This window comes from Lissotriton vulgaris, chromosome 11 (assembly GCF_964263255.1).
Source record: "Lissotriton vulgaris chromosome 11, aLisVul1.2, whole genome shotgun sequence".
Classification (NCBI taxonomy): domain Eukaryota; kingdom Metazoa; phylum Chordata; class Amphibia; order Caudata; family Salamandridae; genus Lissotriton; species Lissotriton vulgaris.
The window spans coordinates 586,712,809-586,739,327 of record NC_141699.1 but is presented as its reverse complement, the minus strand read 5'-3'; the positions used below and the strand labels follow the sequence as shown (position 1 = coordinate 586,739,327).

At 47.5% G+C, this 26,519-nt stretch overlaps 1 protein-coding gene across 9 annotated transcripts in view; it reads right to left on the bottom strand.

The window, feature by feature from the left end:
- Positions 1 to 26,519, bottom strand: part of XPO7 (exportin 7) — a 687,768-nt gene that overhangs the window by 271,461 nt on the left and 389,788 nt on the right. For all 9 annotated transcript variants that reach the window (XM_086943668.1, XM_086943671.1, XM_086943674.1 and 6 more), the window contains 2 exons: positions 21,616 to 21,689; positions 13,519 to 13,599 (listed from right to left, as the gene is read on the bottom strand). In XM_086943668.1, the coding sequence (XP_086799794.1) occupies positions 13,519 to 13,599; positions 21,616 to 21,689 (155 nt within the window). The remainder of the gene's footprint in view (positions 1 to 13,518; positions 13,600 to 21,615; positions 21,690 to 26,519) is intronic.

Genomic DNA, 26,519 nt, shown 5'->3' with positions numbered 1-26,519 from the left:
CACTGTTTATTTTCATAACACTTGTGTGGTGTCCTTTCACTCGGTGTTCAAGGGGTATATGTGATGGTATAACAGCTGGCTTAACACGCCCTCTAGAGTTTAGCCCGAAGACTGCTCGCATCCATGCTTCCCCGGATTGGGAAAGAAAACTGGCAGTTTTATGGTTTGGTTCATGTGGAACTGCGAAATCACTTTAGGCATAAATGTAGGGTTGGTACGTAATACCACCCTATTTGCATGGACCTGGATGAATGGCTCTTGGATGGTTAGTTCCTGGAGTTCACTAACTCTCCTCAGTGAGGTAATGGCTACTAGGAAAGCAACTTTCAAAGTCAGAAATTGAATCTCACAAGAGTGTAGAGGTTCAAAAGGTGGTCCCATTAATCTGGTGAGGACCACATTCAGGTTCCAGACTGGCGACGGTGGGTGTCTGGGAGGGATCACTCTTTTAAATCCCTCCAGAAAAGCTTTAATGGCAGGCACTCTGAATAAGGACAGGTGCTGCCTGTTCTGAAGATAGGCTGCTATGGCGGATAAATGTATGCGAATGGAGCTGTACGCTAGATTACATCTGTATAAATGCAACAAATAACAGATGACGTTTTGAATAGATGCATCCAGTGGGTTAATGTCATTGTTGGTACAATAAATGACAAACCTTTTCCTTTTAGCCGCATAGCATGCTCTGGTTGTGGGCCGTCTTGCCTCCTTGATGATACTCATACATTCCGACGGCAAGTTAAGGTGGCCAAATTCTAGGACTTCAGGAGCCAGATCGGCAGGTTGAGCTGTTGCGGATCTGGATGCTGAATGTCTCCATGGCTCTGCGTCAAAAGCCTGGGTGAGGCGTAGCCGTTGATGCGGTACCACGGACAGTTCCAGAAACGTGGTGTACCATGGTTGGCGTGCCCACATTGGAGCAACCAGGATGAGGGTCATCGAGTGTTGCCGTAGTTTGCGTGCCACCAGCGGTATCAAAGGTGCTGGGGGAAAAGCGTACGCAAATTTGCCTGACCAGTTCATCCATATCGCATTGCCTTGCGACTGTGGGTGTGGGAACCTGCATGCGAAGCTTTGGCATTTTGCGTTTTCCCTTGTGGCGAACAGGTCTATCTGTGGATGACCCCATTGCTGGAAGTACGGTTGGAGTACTGATGGATGTATCTCCCACTCGTGCATCTGGTGGCTGTGTCTGCTGAGCAGATCCGCCATCTGGTTGTCTTTGCCCGCGAGGTGTTCTGCCATGAGGAAGATGTTCCTCTGAATGGCCCACTTCCACATGCTCTGAGCCAGGTGAGACAACTGTGGAGAGTGCGTTCCTCTCTGCTTCTGTATGTAGTACATGGCAGTCATGTTGTCCGTCCGGATCAACACGACCTTGTTGCACAAGTCTACCTTGAAAGCCTTCATCGCCATGAAGATCGCCATCAGTTCCAAAAGGTTGATGTGCATCCTTTTTGCTGTGCTGTCCATATTCCCTGCACTGTGTAGTGGAGTACATGAGCTCCCCATCCCTGGAGAGACGCGTCCGCCGTCAGTACAAATTGTGGAACAGGCTCTTGGAACGGTCGGCCCTTGCAAAGGTTTCGTGGGTTCCACCAATGCAGAGAGTTGAATGCCGACCGCTTACCAACACTAGGTCCTTTAACTGTCCTTGAGCCTGATTCCATTGACGTGCTAAGCACTCCTGAAGCGGACGCATATGTAGCCTCGCGTGCGGGACTATGGAAATGCAGGAGGCCATCATGCCTATCAACTGCAAGAACACTTTCGCTGGAAGCGAGCATTGAGGTCTGAATTTTTGTATCAGCAATTGCATGCTGTTTATTCTCACTGAATTTGGCTGTGCTTTGGCTGCCAGAGTGTCTATCGTCGCACCCAGGTACTGTCGCACGTGGGCGGGCTGAAGGTGTAACTTCGGGTAATTCAGTGAGAATCCCAGACTGTGAAGAAGATGAATGGTGTGGGACATGTGGCTGGCACACTGCTGGGCCGACTTTGCTTGAATAAGCCAGTCGTCCAGATACGGGTAGACATGTATGTGCTGTTTCCTGAGGTGTGCTGCTACTGTTGCAAGGCACTTTGTGAACACCCTGGGTGCCGTGTTACTCCGAAAGGGAGGACTTTGAACTGATAATGTTGATGTTGAATAGTGAACCTGAGATACTGTCTGTGTGACGGGTGTATGGGTATATGGAAATAAGCATCTTTTAGATCCAGCGTTGCGAGGAAGTCTCCCTGACTGAGTAACGGCAGAACCTGTTGCAAGGTGAGCATATGAAAATGCTCTGACAGAATGTAACTGTTTAGCGGCCTGAGGTCTAGTATAGGTCTGAGCGACCCGTCCTTTTTGGGTATCAGAAAGTAGAGAGAGTACACCCCTGACCCTCGTTCTTCTACAGGCACGAGCTCTATGGCCCCTTTTTGCAGCATGCTGACGACCTCCTGCTGCAATAAGAGTAAGTGCTCTGCGGACATAGGACGGTGTCTTGGTGGGATGTTGGGTGGAGTGGACATCAATTCCAGATAATACCCGTACTGTACAATGTCTCTCACCCACCTGTCTGTGGTGATGGATTTCTAGACCGATCGGGGGCAGTGACAGGGCGTCACTGTTTGGTATTGGCAGAGGATCTGGAACTGTTATTCCTTCTGCCTTTGATGTTGTTTCCCCGATATCCACCCCGGTTGTTCTTATTGTAGGTGGATTGTGTACCTCCCTTATTGTACTGTGTTTGTTGCGTTGACTGGCCTCTTGAGGGGCCTCTAGTACTGGAGCGACGAAAGGAGCCACCCCGAAACTGTTGTGACTGCAGAGCCCCCATAGACTTTGCAGTCTCTGTGTCCTTTTTAAGTTTTTCAAAGGTGGTGTCAACCTCAGGTCCGAATAAGAAGTCTGGGTTAACTGGCTGATTGAGGATAGATGTTTGAATTTCAGGTTTGAATCCTGAAATCCTCAATCAGGCGTGTCGTCTTAACATAACACTAGTGTTGATGGCCCTGGCTGCAGTGTCAGCCGCGTCCAGAACACACTTGATGGAAGCATTTGTTATGAGTTTCCCCTCCTGTATGAGTATCTCTACCCCCTCCTTGTACTGATCAGGTAGGTGTTGTAATAGTGTCTCAAGGGTATCATAATGTGCCCTGTCATATCTGGCCAAGAGAGCCTGAGTGTTAGCAATGCGCGAGATGTTAGCCGCCTGCGCAGCTACTCTTTTCCCTGAGGTTTCCATAATCTTCGACTCTTTGTCCGGAGGAGGAGCATCATCTATAGTCTGGGAGTTCGCTCTCTTACGTGCATTAGAAACAACCAATGAATCCAATGGCAACTGTCCCTTTATATAAGGAGGGTCCACAGGGGCCGGCCGATATTTCTTCTCAATTCTTGGGTTTAACACACTGGCCCTAGTGGCATCTTTAAAAATGGCAGCAGCATGCTTGAGGACCCCTTTGAGCATGGGTAGGGTTTTGACTGCCCTTTCTGAAGTTGAAAAAGTGTCGAAAAGAAAGTCTTCGTCCACAGGGTCAGCATGGAGCTCGACGTCATGATTACTGGCTGCCCTCTCAATAAGGGCGTTAAAAGCAGGTGTGTCCTCAGTAGGAGACGTTTTTACACTGTACACATGAGTGTGCGGAGTCCGTCCATTGTTGGTCTTGATCATCAGGATCAGTGTCCACATGATAGAGGTCACCCTCATAGTAATTATCCCCTGTCTCAACATCTGAGTATGTTGGGGAAAAATTTGGAGGTTCCTGTTCATAGTGATGGAGGGGTTCCACAAGAGCTGGAGAAGTTGTGGAAAGTCTCTTTTTCTTCAAGGGAATCTTATAGGATTCCATGGGAGTCTCTGGCATCAACTTTCGTTTGTATATGGACAGTCTCCCAGTGTCCGAGTCGATGAATTGTCTCGGCTCCTGGACTTCAGGCTCTTCTGTAGCCTCCATTTCCGTCGACACATGTGTAGCGGCGCCGATAGATTTTTTCGGCTCGAACATCTTCGGGCGCACCGAGGGTGGTAACCCAAACTTGAGAGGTGTCGACACAGTCTGAACTTGTCCGACAAGCTTCGGCGTCGGGGCCTTCTTCGGTCCGAGCGATGCACCCTTCTCCTTGATGCGTTGGAGCGACTCCGACACTTTTTTGGCTATGAACGGAGTGGACTTTGTCGACTCGACAGAGTCCTTGGAGCCAGTCTTCGAATTGTCCGTAGGCCTCGACCTAGGATCGGTCCCGACCGTAGGCGCGGGTCTTTTGTGAGAATCGACACCCTTTGGCGTCAGCTTCGATGGCTCGACGGCCTTGACCTTGGTCTTCGGCGACCCAACCAGTGGCTGGACGACCTTCTTGAGTTTTCCGGCATCAACGGCCATTTTAGTTTTCTTCGGCTCCGGGGGGTTTGAGGCCTTGGAGCCGACAAGAGGCACAAGCACTTTCGGTTTCGGTTTCTGCAAAGACGCTGTCAGTTTCGATTTCTTTGTATCGACCGATGGCGGTTTCGAAACCGCAGGCTCTTTACAAATGTTCGAAGCCGGGCCTTTATGCGGGGCTGTAGAACGAGATTGTGGATCTTGGGTAAGGCCTAGTGGCGATCCCTCGACCTGAGCCTAACTGAGTGCGTCATTTTCGGCCTCTGTGCGGCCGGGTTGGCCTAGCTCTTCGCCTGAGCTATCTTCTACGGCCCCAAGGGCCTCCACGTCGTCTCCTTCCTTCTCGACGACGTCCTCATCTTCGTCTTGTACCTCCTCGTCTTCGGCGTCATACTCGGAGTCATGGCCCGAAGTCGGATCAGAGCAGTGTTCCTGGTCCTCCAGATCAACGACCTCCTCGTCTTCGGTCCCGAAGATGTTCACGGGAACAGGCGCTGACTTCTTCGACTCCAGTCGAGTCGCGCGTCGAATCTTGAGGGTTTTCTTCGACCTGAACCGGGCACAGGCCATACAGTTGTCTTCGTCATGGTCTGGGGACAGGCACTTGTTGCACACCGGGTGGACATCGATGTGCGGGTATTTTGCATTGCAAAGGGGGCACCGCTTGAACGGACTCCTTTCCATTTCAGATGTAAGACCGGGTAGAGTGTGGAAAGTAAAAAACCTGTTGAGTCCTCGATGTCCTCTAAGCAAAGGCACCGATACCGAACGAAACGATACCGACGCTATTGAAAGCCTTTTGGCTTTAAAGAAAGTTTTCCTAACTTGAGCTAAGATAGTAACATCCGAACCCAATGGCGGAAAAAAACAATCTGAGGATGGAGGGGATGCCCATGCTCAATGTAGTTCAGGGGAGGAGCCACCTATCTCGTGATACTTCGAAGACTCTTCCAGGACAACAATGTGCATTCATCCGGACCCAACACTAGGCGGCGATCTATGCACAGATATGAATTCAGCAGCCCACATGCCTCGAACGGAAAGGCACAAAACTGCACCATAATCCAGAACAGCTCAGATGATCTGGAACATCTTCGAAAGGAGTGAGGTGTGACTTCAGCACGTTAGTAGTGAATCCCAAAAGTGTTAGGAGGTTCACCGTCATCTGGAGGTGGTCTACAACTATATGGGGAGAGAGTGCCTTCAACAGTCAGTCATCAAAGTATGTGAGGAAGACTGGTACACCCGACCGCCCAAGGTGTGCTGCAGCCAACACTATCACTTTCGTGAAACCGTCACGGTCACTGTTAAGGCCAAAGGGGAGCAACACAAACTGAAAATGTTCCTGGTCTACTATGAACAACAGGTAACATCTGTGGGTCTACCAGATGTGAATATAAAACACACATCCTGCTACTCCAACACAACTATCCAGCCTCCTGGATACAGGACAGATAAGAGCAGGGCCAGCATGAGCATATCGAATTTCTTGTTCTACAGGAAGGTGTTGGGAGTGCAGAGGCCTCCATTCGGCAGAAGGAAGAAGCAGGAGAACAACCAAGCTCCTACATCTGGGGCCAGACCCTTCATACGACTCCTTTGGCCAAAAGGGTCTGTATTTGCTGATGCAATATGGACAAATGTAACTCTGTGTGTTTCATTGTTGTTGGTGTAAAGTGTGTGGAGAAGAAAGAAATGGAACGGCGTAGCCCGCTTGACAAATTGTATGACCAACGTGTCTGAAGTGATGCCTTGCTTAGCCTTGGAGCAAATGTCTGACCCAGTCTTCAGGAAGGATTTGTGTTGAAAGGACACACTTATGTGGTTTTGCTGTTGTGACTGCCGGAGGGTTGGGGGACTGACCTGCACATTCCCTATGATGCCCTGAACTTTGTCTCTGGGTGCTGCGGCCAGGGCCACGAAATTGCTTGGCAAGTTGTGACGGTAAGAGGGTCTGGCGTTGGCGGTATTGGAACCCCTGGGTGCCTGTAGGAGCAAACAACCCCAGGGTAAATGCTGTGGCACGACTCTGCTTAAAACATACCAGGGTCTACTTTCTGGCCAAAGAGGCAAGAGCCATCACATGGCAGGCCCATGAAAGATACCTAGACATCCCCAGAGAAGACTGTAGACCTCTACCAGGCATGGAACCAAAGCACCACACTTCTACCCATTGCCCGACCCAAGCAATCAGTAGTGTCTAGACTCAACATAACATATCTTGTTGAATTCTCGATGTTCTGTAAGGTTTGGGCTAAAGAAACCCGCCGGTCCTCAGGAACTGCAGACAGGCATTGACCAATTGCATCTCAAAAAGTGACTGCAGTGGCCCAGAGGTAGCTTGCAATGACAGACGAAAAGCAAGACGAGTCGATAAAAAATATGCACTTGCCAAACGTTTCCATATTTTTATACTTATGGACATGGTGAGTCGTGGTAAAGGCATTAGGATTGTGTGCTGGTGATGACTGGACAACAAGAAGTTAGGACTGCCCAGTGTTTTAACCAAAAGAGTACATATTTAGGCCTTATTAAATGGCTCAGTAGGTGACTGGCCAAAATGAAGGACCTCCGTCAGGCTTTAGTTCTGACCTCTATTGTAGGGAGCTGCAGGTCTAGGGCCTCTGCAGGCGACCTCATGACCATACCAAACAAGCATTTACAATGCAATAGGGCTCGCATTATTAGAGTTCGAGCTATTGGCATTGGTAAATAATGCAACACCAATAGCTCAAACTTTAATAATTTGACGGTTTGGTGGGAACTGTCAATGCAGGGCAATAGAAAGAAATAGAGCCATACTCTCACTAACACAGAAGTGAAAGATACAAATATAAGAATGGTCACATGAATTATGTGAATACGCAGCTGCTACATTTTCCGCATATACATAGTAATTTACCGCGTTTGCCATATAAGCCACCATCTGCTGCATAATCTGCAAAATTTACCAAATATGCAGCAACACGTTTTGTTGTGCAGTGGAAGTACCTTCGCAAAGGTTGATTGGTCACGTTTCTATTTATTATTACTGCATCTGGATGTTATACTGGTACTAATGAGGTGAAACCTGCATCCAAACAGTGTTAATCATTTTAAAAATGACAGTAATTATATACTACCACAAAATGTGCTGCATAATTTGTCTTTTACTTAATTTGGACAGCACCGGCATCCATTATGGTCCTCAACTCCAAGGCCCCGGAGTTAGCCGGGCGTTGGTTAACAGCATCTCTCAAGGTATAGAACAGGAGACAACTGCACCACGTTGGTAGCTGCATGAGGACTGCAGTCATTGGGGGTTCGCACTACTGCCCCCATCTGTTACTACACAGACTTGTCCCTATTCTACTGTCCCAAGTCACACACACAGAACAAAGGCATCAGGGGAGCGTCCCAAACCTGCACAGGAAATGCGTTTAGTTTGTCTCAGCTGCTCATCCTTCCGCCGGATTGTATCATATTATTATGTACCATGACTAACTTGAACAGAAACCAACCCTTCCTGCCACACATCGCACCTGAACGTTTAGCAGCGAGGGGATGGCAAGAGGGGAGATGCTCACAATGCACTCATCTAACCGACCCACACCATCAGCAGGTGTAAATGCTGCAAGATTAATGCACGCCATAGGGAAAACATTTTCCATGCTGTGCATTAATTATTTACTACTTAACTTCCAAGCTTATCGTAGGGCTGCTTGCCCTCCTTCTATTCATACAGCACTCCTGTCCTGTTGGCACTTCGTAAATAAATCTATTAAATGATGTGATTTGTATCCCTGGGTCACGTCAGCGTAACCTGTTACACTGTCACTAACATGGCTGAAAATATCGATAGTGAAATTGTGGTACTGAAAATTCTGGACCCTGCTATTGTATGGTACCGAAGCTCTACACTCGTGTCAGAAAATATCATCATACCATGACGATTTTGGTACCAGTAGACCGGAAATGGCTTAAATACTATACATAAGCATTTTCTTCATGTTCGAGTGATGAAATCACCCTGAAATCGTAGTTTTCGTCTTGAACCCTCGGGTTCCATTTTGTGAGCAGGCATCCATTTTGTGATTGCCCTTACATAGTCAAATAACTAAAGCCAAATTTGATCTGAAAGGACACGTACACCTCTGCTGACTCCTCTGTGACCTGAGCAAGCTGACTCCACTGCCTCAAGCCAAAACTGTTCAGGCAGTTCCTTTCCCAGTGGCCGAATGAGATTAGCATCCAGGTGCACGTCGTAAACCTTTTCATCACATACAAACTATGTCTAATCTTACACACACCTGTCTCTGTTCCTTTCTTTATGACCTGTTTTACAAGGAGGAGGTGCCCGTTTTTATTAGGGGTCCGTCGATATCTGATGAAAGTTCTGGGCCTTGCCGGGTAATCTATCATGAACTGGACAAACTGAAATGTGGGCTGTCATCATGACTCTGCTTTTTCTTTGTAGTAAAAATATTTGTATGATACACTGTAAAATAAGGAATGTTTGCCTAGGGCATGATAAATGGTATAAAAGGTCTGTGCGGAGACCATTCAGCAGGCTGCCTCATTCAGTTGCTTTAGGTGTGACTGGGCGACGTAGCCTCACAATTAATTGTAATAAAGATGTCCTTTTCATATTTCCGATTCTCTGTTGATTTCTTTGCTGCTTTTGAATGGACTACTTATTGGTAAGACCCCTGAGAAGAAGTGATGAAGTATTTTAGGTACTTCAAAATGGAAAACACGGGGCTCGAACATGGAATCCCTAATGACAAGGTGTCACTTGGTCACTTTAGAAACTGGACAGTAACAGGTGTGCGGCAATAGGTGAAACAAAAAAACGAGACACACTGAAGCGGGAAGCAAGAACTCGAGAAGCAAGGAGGGGTCACGAAAGAGTGAGATGGTGATGTAAACTAGAAAAAAGAGCAGGAACAAGAAAAGAGTGAATGAAAGATTGAAAGGAGGGGGGCATTTTATGCAAAGCGGAAAGTACATAAAGGGACTATATGAATATACAGGTTAAAAGTGAGACTAGGGTACGACGAGTTCCTCTGCCTTATCAATTGGTTAAACTTGACACTGCTGATCAAAGCCAGTCCTGCCCCCGCACAGCAGTACCAGCGCAACCTTGTAGGTGGTGATACAGTAGGAAGGAGGGACGGCGTGCAGGCTGGTTCAGTGGCTTCCTAAAAGGAGAGACACCCGGTATAAATGCACTGATAGGTGACTGATAATGAAAGTGAAGTCAGTAAAAATATATCACAATGTTCTGACCTTGGCATGGAGGAATCACTTAACACGTGCCTTCTCCGTGCCCTCTTCTGCCCTGACTGGGTGGGCCAATTGTCATGTTTTGGGTGGGTTTGGCACACCCGGCCCCCTGCTATAACCGGGCCTGCTGCATTGAAGCGCTTCTGTGTTTGCACGTCATATGCGGCGTGTTTTATATGCGTTTTTTCTTGTACCATTCTGTATTAGTGTCTTGTGCAATGTTCTGCGTGCTTTTGAGTGTCTTGTGCGGTGTGTTTTATGTGCCTGTGTTTGCTTGTGCCTTTCTGAGTATTTGTGCAGTGTGGGTGTGCGGCTTATGTATGTTTGTGTGCTGTTAACGTGTGCACAGCGGAGCCACAAAAAGCGGTGGGATATAACAGAAAAGGAGAGTTTACTCTGCTGGAGAGGTGGGGGTGGGGCAGGTGCAGGTCAGAGAGCGGGGTTCGGGGTGCTCACATTAGCGGAAGGACAGCAGAGCTCGTACACAGCCCAGAGATTTGCATACAGTGGCATTTCACGGAATTAGAGAAGTGACTGCGCTGTACGAAGACTTCTTTATTTTTCAGACTGACAGGTAGGGCTGAGAGACTCCCGGGGCGCAGACAGGCCCAGCTAACACCCAGGACACGCGCGTCATCCCCAGGGCTGGCCCACTTCACACAGAGAGGTGCTCTGTCCCGAACGCTTGAAATAAACACATTTGCATCCTCCTTAAACACCAAGAAAAGTAAAGTTATTTTCTACTAAGCAGCTCCCAAACAGTATGAAAACGTTTTTGAGGACTACAATAAGAACTTCGAATTAAATGCATCTTTACTCTTCCACTCAAACAAAAAACACATAAAAAAGGGGAAAACATGAGTCACAAACAACTGCAAACAAGACTGTGCTGCTGAGTCAGGTGAGCCCCTCTCGGATTCAGGCATTCCTTTAGCTTGGTATGAGCTTTTATCGAAGTTGTGCCTGTTTCTTGCATGTACGGGAAAATGAGTATTTCCTGGACAGGGCATCGGGGTTGGCACCAGTATGTTTGAGATTAGGGCGAGGCCGTGTGCAGAGGGGTCCAGGGCTGCGTGTGGTTGTGGTGAACTGCGGATGCAGCCTGCGTGTGGTTGTGAACTGCGGATGCAGCCTGTGTAGTGGGTGGAGTCTGTGAAAGGGGCTGGTGCGGTGTGTTTTATGTGCCTGTATTTGCTTGTGCCTTTCCGAGTATTTGTGCAGTGTGGGTGTGCGGTTTATGTATGTTTGCGTGTTGCAAACGTGTGCACAGCGGAGCCACAAAAAGCGGTGGAATATAACAGAAAAGGAGAGTTTACTCTGCTGGAGAGGTGGGGGCAGGCAAGGGTCAGAGAGCTGGGTTTGGGGTGCACACATTTGCGGAAGGACAACAGAGCTCGTACACAGCCGGGAGATTTGCATGCAGCCTGCGTGTGGTTGTAGTGAACTGCGGATGCAGCCTGTGTGGTGGGTGGAGTCTGTGAAAGGGGCTGGAGCAATGTGTTTTACGTGCCTGTGTTTGCTTGTGCCTTTCTGAGTATTTGTGCAGTGTGAGTATTCGGTTTCTGTGTTGCCAACGTGTGCACAGCGGAGCCACAAAAAGCGGTGGGATATAACAGAAAAGGAGAGTTTACTTTGCTGGAGAGGTGGGGGGGCAGGCGCGAGTCAGAGAGCTGGGTTCGGAGTGCACGCATTAGCGGAAGGACAGCAGAGCTCGTACACAGCCCGGAGATTTGCAAGTAGTTGTGGCGAACTGCAGATGCAGCCTGTGTGGTGGGTGGAGTCTGTAAAAGGGGCTGGTCTCTTCTGTCAGTGCCACGCGGGGTCTGCCTTGGGAGCTTTGTATTTCAAGCCTTCGCTTTCACTTCCGCTTAAACCCGCGAGTGATGCGCGGGCGCGTGCCACTGCCAGCCATGGCCTATTGGTGTCTACTACGCGCACCAAGCGCGTAATAGACACCAATAGGCCATGGGCGGAGCAATGCACCCGCCTTTGGCAAATTGCGTGCAGTCTTTCATAAAAAGTCGCACGCAAAGGCCAATAGCTGCCCACAAAAGGAAAAGCACAGGCACAAGCGTGTGCGATTCCTAGGGCAGCTTCCAAACCCCGTTTTTTACTTACTAAAGGGCTCGCGCTGCGAGCACTGCTACGCAGTGCAGCTCAGGGCATAAGCCCTAAAAAGGGAACCCTCCTCTGTGGTAGGATCAGGGGGAAAACACTAGTATCTGGGGAGGTGTCCTGACCATTAGCACCCTGTAATACAGCATACCAATTTTCATTGCCTGGTGGGGTGATTACGTCCCCCTCACTGTAGTAGTTATTGTCAGAAACAGATCAAAAGAGCTGATGTTAAGTATGAGCTCTTCACCATAGGAAGGGCCAGGTATCAAAGTCTAAAGGATTAGCTATAGACTGCACTTCAGTGAGTTTGGAACATGGCCTCGGTCGAGACGAAACCGTTCTGGAGTCAAAGACAACTATTGGTAACGGTTTGTCTTTTAGTGCCCGCATCAAATCGAAGGTACCAGTGCAGGGAGTGGCACTGGTAGTGCAGCAGACGCAGAACCCAAAACGTGTTCAAGAGGCACAGAAGGTGCCTAGCACAAACGCACTAGAGTGGACTCTACTGGAAGGATCTGCACATTCTTGGGGCCCGAAGGCCCCAGAGGGAGCCAGAAATGTGCCAAATATGCAAGCATGGCTTACTAAAAGGTCTACTTGCTGCCATGTCTCAAACAAACCCAGAAATTCTGGTTGCATCGGCCCAAATCCAAAAGCGGCTCTCCAGAAGTGCAGACTCGGAGGCACACAGAAATTCTCTCAGGAGTTCGAGAGAAGCCAGAAGTGGCCAATTCCCACTTCAATTTCTTCTGCTTCTTTTCGGACTTACACAAAAACTTGGACCGTGAAGAGGGACTACCGCAGAAAATGGATTTTCATTTTAACTTTGACCAGTCACAGGGGAATCTTCAGATGATTGGTGATGTAGAATTTCACCTCACAGTCCTATTTGGCCTTTTGGTTCATCTGGGCCCAGTCATAACAGGGCCTGGAGTCATGCTTTGACCACAAGCATACCTCTTGGGAATCAATCACAGACATTTGTTTGCGACAGACCCTGCAAGCTTTAAATCCTGTCTTTTTGGCGGACATCACTTGCACATAGGTAAAAAAATGTTTAGCCTGGTCGCAGACAAGAGGAGTAGAGTTCTGGATGCACACTTGAAGGTGCAGAAAGAAAGGAACTGACATCAGTGCGCCTGGGTGGCACTTACATGCAACTCTGCACATCACTTTTGGAGTGTAACAATGTTGGTGCAGAGCTGCACAACTCCAAATAATGGCACAAAGGACTACAGCTCTTAAGTTTCTGTATCCAATCTGATACCTTGGAAATAAGTTACAAGGTAAGGCATCTGCAGTTAGAGATACCCATGTGAAATCTCCAAATTACTGAACCCATGCTACAATAACAAAGTATTATTTTAGCAAGTTATAGATAATGCTGTAAAAGATCCCTACATATGTGTGGCAATAGTAGTAAGCTTTAAGTAGAGGTTAGGATGCTTACTACTTGCTCTAGAAAGAAAATGCAAACCAGTTACATCTTGTCAAGTGTCATCTATCATGGTCACAACTCCATTGGTAGGTAGCAAAGAAAATTAGGACACTTGTTGAAACGTATTAACACAGAAAAAGTTTCTAGTGAGACTTGTTTAAGTGGTATATCTTTGCTGAAAGCCACAGAAAAAAGAGACCAAAGAGATGTAGGTTAGTCACCACATACATACTCAGTGCACAAACTCCTAAGGTGCTGAACAGTACATTCACTGTTTGGACAAGCTGAAAAGGGAAACAGTACAGGGAGCAGTATTTTCAAAAGGATATCCAATCGAGAGGTCATTCAGCAGCTGCAGTGTTTTTGAGGTGATTGGCTCACACCTGCCCCAGTACTTCAGGTTGGTTATTCTTCAAAATGATAAGAGAAAGAAGAACACCGTTATACAAGAAATGCAACAGTAGCAATTAACACAGTGAAGGAAGGAATATGCTACTTACCAGTATGCATCTGTTCTTGGCATGTAGGGCTGCTGACATTCATATCTGTGCATAGATCGCCGCCTAGTGTTGGGTCTGGATGATTGCACCTTGTTGTCCTGGAAGAGTCTTCGAAGTATCACGAGATAGGCGACTCCTCGCACTACAGTGCGCATGGGCATCTTCTCCATCCTCAGATTGTTTTTCGCCATTGTGGCAGAGATGGAGAATAGCAAAGTAAAAGATGGCCATGCAAAAGATAATATTGAAAGATAGAATACTGCAGCTGCAACAGGCACGAGGGAGGAGGGTGGGCGATATGAATGTCAGCAGCCCTACATGCCAAGAAAAGATGCATACTGGTAAGTAGCATATTCCGTTCGAGGCATGTGGGCTGCTGAATTCATACCTGTGCATAGATTGTATAGCAGTGTCTCCTCTAGCGGTGGCCACCTGTGCCAGCTGCAGCAGTCTGAAAAAGGGTTTTAAGGACAACCTGGCCTACAGCAGCTTGCTGCTTTGACTGCACGTCTACACAATAGTGTTTAGTGAAAGTGTGTATGGTAGACCATGTTGCTGCCCTACATATATCTTCAAGGGGAATATTCCCTAAGAAAGCAATGGATGCCCCCACTTTGCGCGTAGAGTGTGCTCTTGGGGGAACTGTTAGAGTGCGTTTAGCTTTTTGACAGCATATATGAATGCATTTAACTATCCATCTGGCTATTCCTGATTTTGAGATGGGATTACCTTTATGTTGCGGTGAAAAAGCAACAAACAGTTGCTTTGCTTTTCGAAATGATTTAGTCCTGTCAACGTAATATAGCAGAGCTCTCCTTACATCTAGTGTGTGTAGGGCCCTTTCTGCTACTGTTTGTGGGTTTTGGATGAAAACTGGCAATTCTATTGATTGATTGATATGGAAAGTGGATATAACTTTTGGCATAAACTTAGGGTTTATCCTAAGTACTACCCTATTTGCATGTATTTGCATGGAGGGTTCTTGAATTGTTCGCGCTTAACGCCCACTTACTCTCCCGAGGGAGGTAATGGCAATCAAGAATGCCACCTTCCATGTTAGAATTTGCAATTCACATGAATGGAGTGGTTCGAAGGGAGGACCCATAAGTCCAGAAAGTACCAAATTTAAGTTCCAGACTGGTAAAGGTGGGTGTTTTGGAGGGATTATCCTTTTAAGACCCTCCATAAAAGCCTTGATTGGTGGTACCCTAAACAGGGAAAGGTGTTGCCTGTTTTGGAGATATGCTGCAATAGCAGCAAGATGTAGCCTTATAGAAGAGTATGCTAAATTGCATCTTTGAAGATGCAAGAGGTAACAGATAATGTGTTGGATGGAAGCATCCAATGGATTGATTTGGTTATTGTTGCAATAGATTACACATCTTTTCCATTTAGCTGCATAGCATACTCTAGTAGTTGGCCTTCTTGCCTCCTTGATAATGTTCATGCAATCAGGAGGTAAGTTAAGGTATCCGAATTCTAAGACCTCAGGAGCCAGATCGCTAGGTTCATCTGATTGGGATCTGGATGTTGGATTTCTCCATGGTTCTGAGTTAAAAGATGGGGCGAGAGGTGCAGTTTTTGATGGGGAACTACTGAGAGTTCCAGGAGCGTTGTGTACCATGGCTGTCTTGCCCATATGGGAGCAACCAGGATCATCGTGAGTTACTGCTGACGTAGTTTGCGTGCCACCAACGGAATCAGTGGAGTTGGCGGAAAAGCGTACGCAAATCTGCCTGACCAGTTCATCCATATCGCCTTGCCCTGTGACAACGGATGTGGGAACCTGACGGCAAAGTACTGGCATTTTGAGTTTTCGTTTGTGGCAAACAGATCTATTTCTGGGTGCCCCTATTTCTGGAAGAATGGTTGAAGACCTTGGGGGTGAATCTCCCATTCGTGTAGCTGTTGGCTGTGTCTCCTTAGCAGATCCGCTACTTAGTTGTCTTTCCCTGGCTGGTGTTCTGCAAGTAGAAAACTGTTTCTTGGAATTGTCCACCTCCATATGCTCTGTGCTAAGTGGGACAGCTGTGGAGAGTGTGTACCTCCTTGTTTTTGGATGTAGTACATGGCTGTCATGTTGTCCGTCCGGATCAACACGGCCTTGTTGTACAAGTATTTTTGGAATGCTTTTAGTGCCAATAATAGTGCTAGCAACTCTAAGTGGTTGATATGCAGTTTATTTTGTTTTACTCTCCAGAGCCCTTGGACTGTGTATTGGAGTAAGTGGGCTCCCCAGCCTGTCAGTGATGCGTCAACTGTTAGTACTAGTTCTGGAACCGGCTCTTGAACACTCGCCCCTTGGAAAGGTTTTGTGGGTTCCACCACTGCAGAGAGTTGTAAGCGCGACTGTCTACCAACACTAGGTCCTTCAGTTGTCCTTGAGCTTGGTTCCACTGCCGTGCTAGGCATTCTTGCAGTGGACGCATTTGAAGTCGGGCATGAGGGACAATGAATATGCAGGAGGCCATCATGCCTACGAGCTGCATGAACACTCGAGCTGGCAAAGAGTGTTGTGGCTGAAATTTTCGAATGAGAGTTTGCATGTTGGCTATCCTGGCTGAATTTGGGTATGCCTTTGCCACTGAGGTGTCTACTGTAGCTCCCATATATTGCTGTATGTGGGAGGGTTGTAGATGCGATTTTGGGTAGTTTATGGAAAACCCCAGGCTGTGTAGCAGCTGGAGTGTCTGAGATGTATGGCTTGCACACTGCGTGTATGAGTTTGCTTTTATGAGCCAATCGTCCAGGTATGGAAACACGTGGATGTGTTGCCTTCTGAGGTGTGCAGCTACTACCGCTAGACATTTTGTGAATACTCTCGGGGCTGGGGTTACTCCGAAGGGGAGAACCTTGAACTGAAAATGTTGACCTTCTATTGTGAACCTGAGGTATTTCCTGTGAGCTGGATGTATAGGTATGTGAAAATATGCGTCCTTGAGGTCTAATGTTGCTAGGTAGTCGCCTTGCTGGAGTAACGGGAGTACTTGTTGTAGAGTGACCATGTGGAAGTGCTCTGAGAGTATGTATTGGTTTAGCAGTCTGAGGTCCATTATTGTTCTGAGGGACCCGTCCTTTTTGGGGATAAAGAAGTATAGCGAGTATACTCCTGTCCCTTGGTGTTGAATAGGGACTGGCTCTATGGCCCCCTTTTCTAGCATGGATTTCACCTCTTGTTGTAACAGGGTGATGTGTTCCTTGGCCATAGGACGGTGTTTGGGTGGAGTAGAAGTGAGTTCCAGGCAATAACCATACTGGATAATTTGTCTCACCCACCTGTCTGTGGTAATTGCGTTCCAGACTAGTAGGAATTGTTTGACTCTGCCTCCGACTGGTGTTAGATGGTCTGGAGGGAGTGTGATGAAGTCACTGTTTGGTGGCAGTGGAGGCTCTGGTGTTATTACCGCCACGTCCTCTGCCCTTGTTATTTCCCCTATAACCTCCCCTGTTAGAGCCTTTGTTAAAGGAACTTTGGGCGTTGCTTTTATATGTAGAGGAAGTTTGTGAAGTGTTGCCTCCTGCAGTGCCTCTGTAGGAGGAGCGACGAAAGGAACCTCTGTGTTGTTGAAACTGTAGTGCGCCCATAGATTTAGCAGTTTCAGTATCTTTTTTCATTTTATCCAAAATGGTCTCTACTGCAGGGCCAAACAGGAAGTCTTGATTAACTGGTTGGTTGAGGATGGTGGATTTCACCTCATTCTTAAAACCAGAGATGCGTAGCCATGTGGGTCTGCGCAGTAATACGCTGGTATTAATGGATCTGGCTGCTGTGTCGGCTGCGTCAAGTGCACATTTAATGGAGGCATTGGTAATAAACTTGCCTTCTTGAATGAGATCGTTAGCCTGAGCCTTGTAAGGTTCTGGCAGGTGTTGCATTAAACCCTCAAGCTGGTCATAGTGTGCTCTATCGTAGCGAGCTAGTAGAGCCTGTGTGTTTGCGATTCTCCATGAATTAGAGGCCTGTGAGGCTACTCACTTGCCTGAGGCTTCCAATATGTTAGACTCCTTATCAGGAGGTGGAGCATCTCCTGTAGTTTGCTCTTTTGCGAGCGTTTGCTACTACCAGTGAGTCTAGAGGAAACTGGCCCTTAATATAGGCAGAGTCTGTAGAGGCCGCTTTATATTTTTTTCACTCCTGGGATTGATTACACGTGCTCTGGCTGGATCTTTAAATATATCAGGTGCGTGTTTTAGTACCCCTTTTAGCATAGGAAGTGTCCTGACATTTTTCTCAGAGGTAGGAAATGTGTCAAATAGAAAATCTTCTTCTACTGGGTCAGTGTGCATGTCGACCTTGTGGTATTTTGCTGCCCTATCTAGCAGCTGGTTAAAGACAATGGTGTCGTCGGTGGGCGACAGCTTTGTAGGGTATGGGGAGGCATCGGGGATGGGTTGTGTGTCGTATGGATCATTCTGATCCTCCCATGTGTCATCTTGTGGATGTGGATCCTCTGGTTGATTAAAGTCATCTTGAGGATCTTCCCCCATGTTATCCTCATCATTATAGTCAGAATGTGTAGGAGAGTAGGGCACAAAAGGCATATTGGGATAGAAAGGAGGAGGAGTAAAGGGCCTAGAAGGAGAAGTCCCGAAGTCCTTTTTCTTTGGAGGAACAGGGGAAGGAGTGTCTGTGTCCAGTGGCCTTTTTTTTCGATAATAAACTAACTTTGCCAGTCTCAGGGTTTATATACAGTTTAGATTGTTCCTCTGATTCCGGATTGGGATGGAAGAGTTCTTCCTCCACTGTCCGTGGCTTTGGCACCAATGTTTTTGGCTTACTGAAGTATTTTTGACTTTTTGGCTCGAGGGCCTTCGGTTGTGGAGCCTTTTCGGCTCGACCGTTGCTTTGGGGTCAGTAACCTTTTTCGGTTCGACGACTTTTGTTGGTTTATCCGTCTTTTTCGGCTCGCTGTCTGTCTTTGGGTCGGCGCCCTGTTTCGGAGCGACTGGAGTTTTTGGATCGATACGCTTTTTATGCTCGACAGCTTTCTTAGGCTCAATGTCTTTTGTCGACTCGATGACTTTTTTCGGTTCGACAGGTTTTGTAGTGTGATCGTGTTTTTGTTGATCTCCACTCTTTTTAGGATCGACGGCCTTCTTTGGGTCGTGTGTTCCTTTTGGATCGACGACCGACTTTGGTTCGAGGCTTTTCTTCGGCTCGACGGCCTTCGGCTCGATAACCTTTTTGGGTTGGGCGACCTTTTTGGTTCGACCATCTTCTTCGGGTCAGCGACTTTTGGCTCAACGCCTTTCTTCGGTTCAACGACCTTTGGCTGTACGGAATCTTCGGTTCGACGACCTTCGGTTCGACGAACCCCTTGGGTTCAACGACCTTCTTGGGGAGAACGTTACTTGGACCTGGGGTATCGGAAGGCTTTGTTTTTGGCTTCGGAGCCGAGCCGGAAGGCAGGGCTTCTGAAGGAACTTGTCGATCTCGGCTAAGGCCTTTAGGCGATGCTTCGACCGGAGCCTTCGGTTTCGGGACAAGCGGCGTTGGGGCTATGTACTCACGATTTGCCCCGGTGGGATCTCGTCGTCGGAGTCCAACTGGTCCTCGACGGTGACGATCTCTAGATCTGAGTCCGCCGCCTCTGGTAGGTCGTGTTCCTCATCGAAGATGTTCTCCGGTTCTGGTGCCGGTCGCTGCATCTCTTGCCTAGCGGCCCGTCGAATCCGGATGGTTTTCTTCTAACGGAATTGGGCACAAGCTGGGCAATTTTCTTCGTTGTGCTCTGGTGACAAGCACTTGTTGCATACTGTATGTTTGTCAGTATGCGGGAATTTGGAGTGGCATCGTGGGCACCTTTTGAACGGACTCCTTTCCATCGACAGCAGGCCCACGTGGGGTCAAAAGGCCCAACTGCCCGCGTCGACGACCGGATCAAGATGGAAAGTTTGGTTGAGTCAAGAAGTACAGAGCGAGAACAATACCGTCGAAGTCGAAGGCCTCTTGGCCTTTTAAAGAAGTTTAGTTTCGGTTCCGAAGTTGGAGTGAGGAATAATATCCGAACCCAATGGCGAAAAAAAAACAATCTGAGGATGGAAAAGATGCTGTAGTCCAGGGGAGGAGTCACCTATCTCGTGATACTTCGAAGACTCTTCCAGGACAACAAGGTGCAATCATCCGGACCCAACACTAGGCGGCGATCTATGCACAGATATGAATTCAGCAGCCCACATGCCTCGAACATCTACATTTTCTGCGTGGTCACAGTAGGGAGCTGGCTCTGTATATACTATACCAAAGTGAGGTAAAGTGTGCACAGAGTCCAGTGGAACCCCAAAGGTAGGCAGAGGTAAAGTTAGATAGAACCTTACTCTCTATTTGTGGTAGTGTGGTCGAGCAGTAAGGCAGTATCAGAGGACAGTGTTAAGCATTTGTTGTACACACTCAGTCAGCAAATGAATTCACACACTCAAAGACTGAACTTCAGACCAACTGTTTTGGCATAAAAATATTCTTTTCGTTATTTTATTACTAGAACCAAGCAAGCCTGGCACCGGTAAGCAAGAAATACTTTACAGTAATAAATGCTGATTGTAAAACAGTTCAATTGCAAATGTAAAGTAACCCTGTCTGCATCCCTTGTCTTAAACTGTGCCGAAATCGACTTGTCCTGCAACTGTTGACTTCCCCTGTGAACTGCAAACCTGTTCTCCTGCATCCTGCAGAGGCTCTGAAGCAAGGACTCTGAGGCCTCTGTAACTTCCAAAACCCGGCACCAGAAGCCACCACTGCACCAGTCACCCGTGGTCTGAGTTGAAGTGGGCGAACGATGTCCACAAGGTCCCCCACCCTCCAGAGCTCGAGTCCATTGTGGTTTCGCTTCTTGTGGACCCTTCAATGTTGCCTTCGTCCCTGCAAACAGGCCCCCTCTACAGCGACTGCTCCCGGTGAGAAAACCAGATGCCTACAGCACCTCTGCATTCGTCAACAACGGGCTGTGGAGAAGAGGACCAAAGGTGTCCCTACGTTACCGAGCACCCCTTTTGGTTGAGACCGACTACCCTTCCAGGCAGAGCCTGAAGCCTCTTTTTGCAGTGACCGACCACCATGGAGAACCATTGCGCTCCCAACGCTGTTTTGTACCCTGCACCCGCCTGCCCTCATGCCACTGGTGCCGCCTTGGACCTTGGCCACCACTAACCTTAACTCTTGGAGATTGGTCTTATAAGTCGCTGTACTATACCTGTTTGCAGAACTTGTTCTTCCTTCCATAGCAGAACTCAAAAATTGCACTGTGTCCACTTTTCGAACTGAAAATCATTAATATTTAAAAACGTACTAACCTGAACGATTTTCTCTTTGATGCCTGACTATATATAAAGAGATGTGCTATTTTTATAAATTGGTGTGGCTCTCCTTTTTGAATCATGTGTCTTATTTATTGACCATTATGTATATTTTCAGATACCTTGCACTCCTCTGTGTTAAGCCTAAGGCTGCTCGATCACACTACGCCCTAATGGAGCACTTTGGGATTGCCAAGCAAACCCCTGTCCACTTATACGGGAACTCCTGGACTCTACACGGTAGATCAGATTTTTATCACATAGAGAGCCAGCTTCCTACGCTGGGAAAACGGGTGGGCCATAAAACTTCTGCTCTACTAATACTGTGAATCTTTAAAGCAGAGAGCATTTCAATGTGGCTATTCTTTGGGTCACTGGCCATACACTTAGGTAACAATTTCAGGTAGACATGACATCTGGTTCTACTAACGCTGATTTTCTTCCAGACAGAGAAGTTGCCAGGATCTGCACTAGATACAGGACAGCACCATAGTACTCGCTAACATACTCTGCAAGGGCAAGTTCAGTTGAGAGAAAAAGTAGGTCCAACATCACAATATTTACAAAGATTCAAAATCCTCTCTGAGGAAAACAATAAAATTGTGAGATTTCCTTTCCATAATAAAAACTTACATTTTGCCTATAAACACGCTCAGCACCATGGTCTCATCGTTTAGTCCCAGGACTTCAGACAGGCGTCGATACAGCTGGAAGGCAGGGTAAGATGGACAAAATGAGCAGAAGATTATTAAGAAAATAGAAACATTGAAGGACATTTGTACACGTACCCCTGCCATAAGTGCCCGGCTGCTTGTGAAACAGGTATCTTGGCTTTTTTTTTCTCTAGAAAATGTGTATAAAATTAGGATCCTAACTATCATACTTTGCTCCAGTTTGAATTATTCTTGAGCAAGGAAGGGCATGCTGTGGGAAGTACTTGGAGAGCTCCTGTATAACCAGGTCTGGTGTGTGCTTGAGAGCCAGTCTCGCAGCTGTCAGGGACATCACTTTAGGTCTCCAAAATGTGCTGGAGAAGTTGAAAGTCTGCACATCACTGGGAAGCCTGCCTCCTCAGAAAGGAAGGAGAGTGCCAAGCACTGCAGGAGAAGAGACTCTGCAGAGGAGGTGAAGCCAGCTGTGTTTCTGACATGAGCAACACCCAGAAGTTACTGAATGCTCTTGGGAGTGAAACCTGAGCCGATGTGATGAGGATTCACCCCAGTCTGCTATTGCTGAACCCGCAATGCAACGTGTAGAGAAATTAAGCCAAGTAGACACCCCATGGGGTCAAGCACCCCTTCGACAATCAAAGTTAGTGCTTCCGACATCCCTGTGAATCATAAAGAGGAGCTGCCATCGGTACCAAACCAGACTTCGAGCCTGGCCCAGAGTTCTCAGCTGCCAAAAGAAGCACTACTTGTACAAACCCAGCCTAGAGGCTGCAACTACAGACAACAAGCACCTGTCACATCTCAGCCTTGAGTGTGCACCTGCCATTGAGGGCGCCACTTGGCAGCCCTGCAGAGCTGCTCCCTGGCTACAGCTCTAGCCTCACGAGACACCACTGCAGCGGTCCCATGTTGGCACAGATGCCACTGAGAGGGCTAGTCAGAGGAGTGCCCGCCATCTATGTTTGACTGAGACATCATGAGCAGGTAACAGGCCCTTGCATGAATTGATGTAGACAGTTCTGTAGCAGGAACAGTGACCGCTGCCTAAAACAATGCCTTTAATTGGGGTAGAAGCAATTGATCTGAACTGCTGCAACTGGGTAGAGACCTAGGGAACTGAATCTGTACTCAGTCTATGCCTAAGACTACTTTAGAATAGAATATCTATACACATGATAACCTCCTCTTGAAAGGGGAGAGGGACCATACCAGGTGGGTCGCTACAACTTGGCATCCTAGTAGAGTTTGCAATGTTGACAATCTTGCATCTGAGCCTCATTGAACTGTCTCGTATCATGTTTGGCTGAGATAAAGTACTTAAAAAAATATATACATATGTCCTGGTTAGGACATTGGGTGTATTGTGTCTCTCATTCAACTGTTGAGTGATGAGCTCTTGCCCCCAACACTACTTCCCTGAGAAGCTTTAGACTTTTCGTCCTCACTTTCCTGAGAGTTCAGTGAGGAAAGGTTGTATTTGGTGCACTTAGTAGATCCACAATAGAACAAAACTCAGGACACTAGAGTCAAATGACAGCAAGCACCAAGGCCCAGTACCCCTTTTTTTTTGCCCTGCAACATCGACACACCCCCCTCAGCCCCCCCCCCCCCAAACGGGTCCAGCATTGCTTGTTGCGTACACAGCATTACCCAAGTCCCCAAAAAAATTTATGTCACAAGGACGTTAGTCTGAACTGACCCTACTGGCAATCGCGCCTATGAAGCTAAGGGCGTGTTAATCAAAAGAGCCCATATTATGTTACTAAATTTGACTACACGTAAGGTTGGTAATGAGGCTCTTAAGCCATCTCAAATTGATAAATGCAGTAAAGGAAAGGGATATGGGAGACTTGAATTGAGAGAGCAGCCTAAAAAACATGACAGCACACCCGCTGATAGAGCCATTGTGAATAATGGGTAGCGAGGCTAAATTTGGCACAGAGTACCTAATTAACATAAACCTAGCCTTCAAGCACCATGGTAAGCAAGCTACCCCTTAAATAGCACTAAAGGAACTCAGAGCATCTGCCCCAAGGACACGCATTCAGCACAGATGCTTACAGCAGTTCCTGTGGCACATTTGCAAGAGGGTATAATAGTCTGCCAAATGCCAAATGAGTGCTGCACCATGTCAAATAAAAGTCTGCTGCTTTAATCCACAAACAGTTCTAATAATGGATTTTGGATCCGAGCTATTGTGCTGCTGTAGGCAGATCACATGTAGCTAGAAGGAGTAGTTTCTTACCTGTAACTCCAGTTCTGTAGAATGGTTTTCTCTGTTATAATCATCATCTACTGAATATTCCCGCCCATGTACGTGGACCATGGAGCAACCAAAAATAATCTCTTAATATGTCTTCTTTGCAGTCCTGCATAGACACTTAAGAGAAAATCAAGACAAATAATGCAGCTTAACACTTCTAAGGCTACAAAGGCCATCCCTTCATCTAAACAGTGAAAAGGATAGCCAACAATGTCAGATTTTACACATTTTTACCAAGTTTCCCTCATAGAGAAAACTCCCCTTCACCAAAATCCTTGAAATGATAGAGAGGAAGGGTTGGACAGACAAGCCCCCATAGGCTGCCATTATGTGTCTGGAAAAGGGATACAGTGCCTTTAAGGAACTCTCCAGAGACCCTCGTTATCCCAGGATGCACAGCCAAAGTCCTTTTACTTTCAGTTGTTTTTGAAGGTGTATAAAGCCAGGCCTGTAGCATACATTACAATACCATTTTCTCCACTGGGGAGGAGGGCGGGCGCTTATGACTATAACAGAGATACCTCTACTACAGAATTGGAGTTACAGGTAAGAAACTACTCCTTCTGTAGTAGGGGATCTCTGTGTATAGTCATAATCTAGTGAATAAATGGCATGCCCATCCCAAAAAAAACAACCCGGCGGTGGAGAAAAAACAGACAACACCTCTATTGTGCAAACAGATTTCTCAATGAAGCCTGCCCAACCTGAGCATCTGCTCTGGCATCAGAGTCCAGACAGTAATGCTTAGCAAAGGTATGGACCGACTTCCAAGTGGCAGCCCTGCAGATCTCTGCAATGGGAACATTACGAAGCAAAACTGCTGTAGCTGCTTTGCCTCTGGTAGAATGAGCCTTAGGCTTACCCCCTAAGGTCTTATTAGCCTTCTGATAACATAACTGGATACAGGACACAATCCATCTAGAAATGGACTGTTTCGAGGTGGCAAGACCAGTCCTGACCGACCCATAATTGACCAACAATTGGTCTGACCTACGAATGTCTTTGGTCTTATCCAAGTAAAATTTCAACACTCTTCTGACATCCAGGGAATGAAGAGACCTCTCCGCTCGAGTGGAAGGGTTTTGAAAAAACATAGGCAAAGTTATAGTCTGATTGACATGGAAATCAGAAATCACCTTAGGAAGGAACTTAGGGTGAGTACGCATCAAAACCTTAGCAGCATGAAATACAGTATAAGGTTCTTGGCAACACAATGCCCGAATTTCACTCCCCCTGCGGGCGATGTAATGGCCGCAAGGAACGCCGCCTTCCATGACAAGTGCTGCAGAGAAGCCTTATGGATAGGTTCAAAAGGCTCCTTCATCAACCTGGACAGCACCACATTCAGCTCCCATGATGGCAAAGGACGCCAAACAGGAGGAAACACTTTCTTCAATCCTTCCAAAAAAATCTTTAATCACAGGGATCTGGAAGAAGGATGTCTGTGAAGGGCATTTCCTATAAGCAGTTAATGCTGCGAGGTGAACCTTAATAGAATGAAAATTAAGGCCAAACTGAGCCAAATGCAAAAGGTATGGAAGAATGACATCTTCCTTGCAGGTTGTCGGATCATAGTTCTTGGAAGCGCACCAGATGCAGAACCTCTTCCACTTGTAGGTATAGGAATTCCTAGTGGAAGGTCTCTTAGCCTCCTTAAGTATAGTCATGCAATCGTCAGGAAGGTTCAGGTGTCCATATTGCACTCTCTCAGGAGCTATGCCGCCAACCTCAACAATGAGAGGTTGGGGTGCACCATCTGCCCCCCGAACTTCGTGAGAAGGTCCGGCCGACACAGCAGCCGCATGTGGGGTAGGAGAGACCGGTGAAGCAGGTCCGTGAACCACCACTATCGGGACCACTCCGGAGCAATGAGGATCATCTGTGCTCTGGACTGAGACAGCTTGATGAGTACCGTCGGAATCAGGGTAATGGGTGGAAAAGCGTACAGAAAGCTGTTCGACCAGCTGATCCATAGCGCGTTCCCCAGAGTCCCCGGTTGGTAATACCTGGAGACGAAGTCTTGGCATTTGCTGTTTTCGGAGGTGGCGAACAGATCTACGTCCGGAGTGCCCCACCTGTCGAAGATGTTTCCTAGCACTTCGTCGTTTAGAACCCACTCGTGGTTTTCTTGCACCAGTCTGCTGAGTGCGTCCGCCTGAGCATTCTGCACACCTGGCAGATGGTTAGCCGTTATCGTCAGTCCTCTGGCTAGCAGCCAGTGCCAGATCGCCTGCGCTTCTTTTGACAGTGTGCGCGATCTCGAGCCCCCCTGCTTGTTGAGGTAATACATTGAGGTCGTATTGTCCGTCTGTACAAGCAAGGAGTTCGTCTGGAAGGACGGATGAAAGACCTTCAGTGTCAAATGCACAGCTCTGAGTTCCAGGAAATTTATGTGATACGTGGATTCCGCCGGGGACCACGTTCCCTGGATCTGTAGATGGTCTGAATGCGCTCCCCAACCGTGGAGAGAAGCATCCGTGATGATAGTCTGAATAGGAATGTCTTTGTGGAATGGAACCCCCTTGAGGAGATGCTCTGCTGAGCACCACCATCTCAGGGACTGTTGAGCGTGGAGGGACAGCCGGATCCTGTCGTCCCAGCTC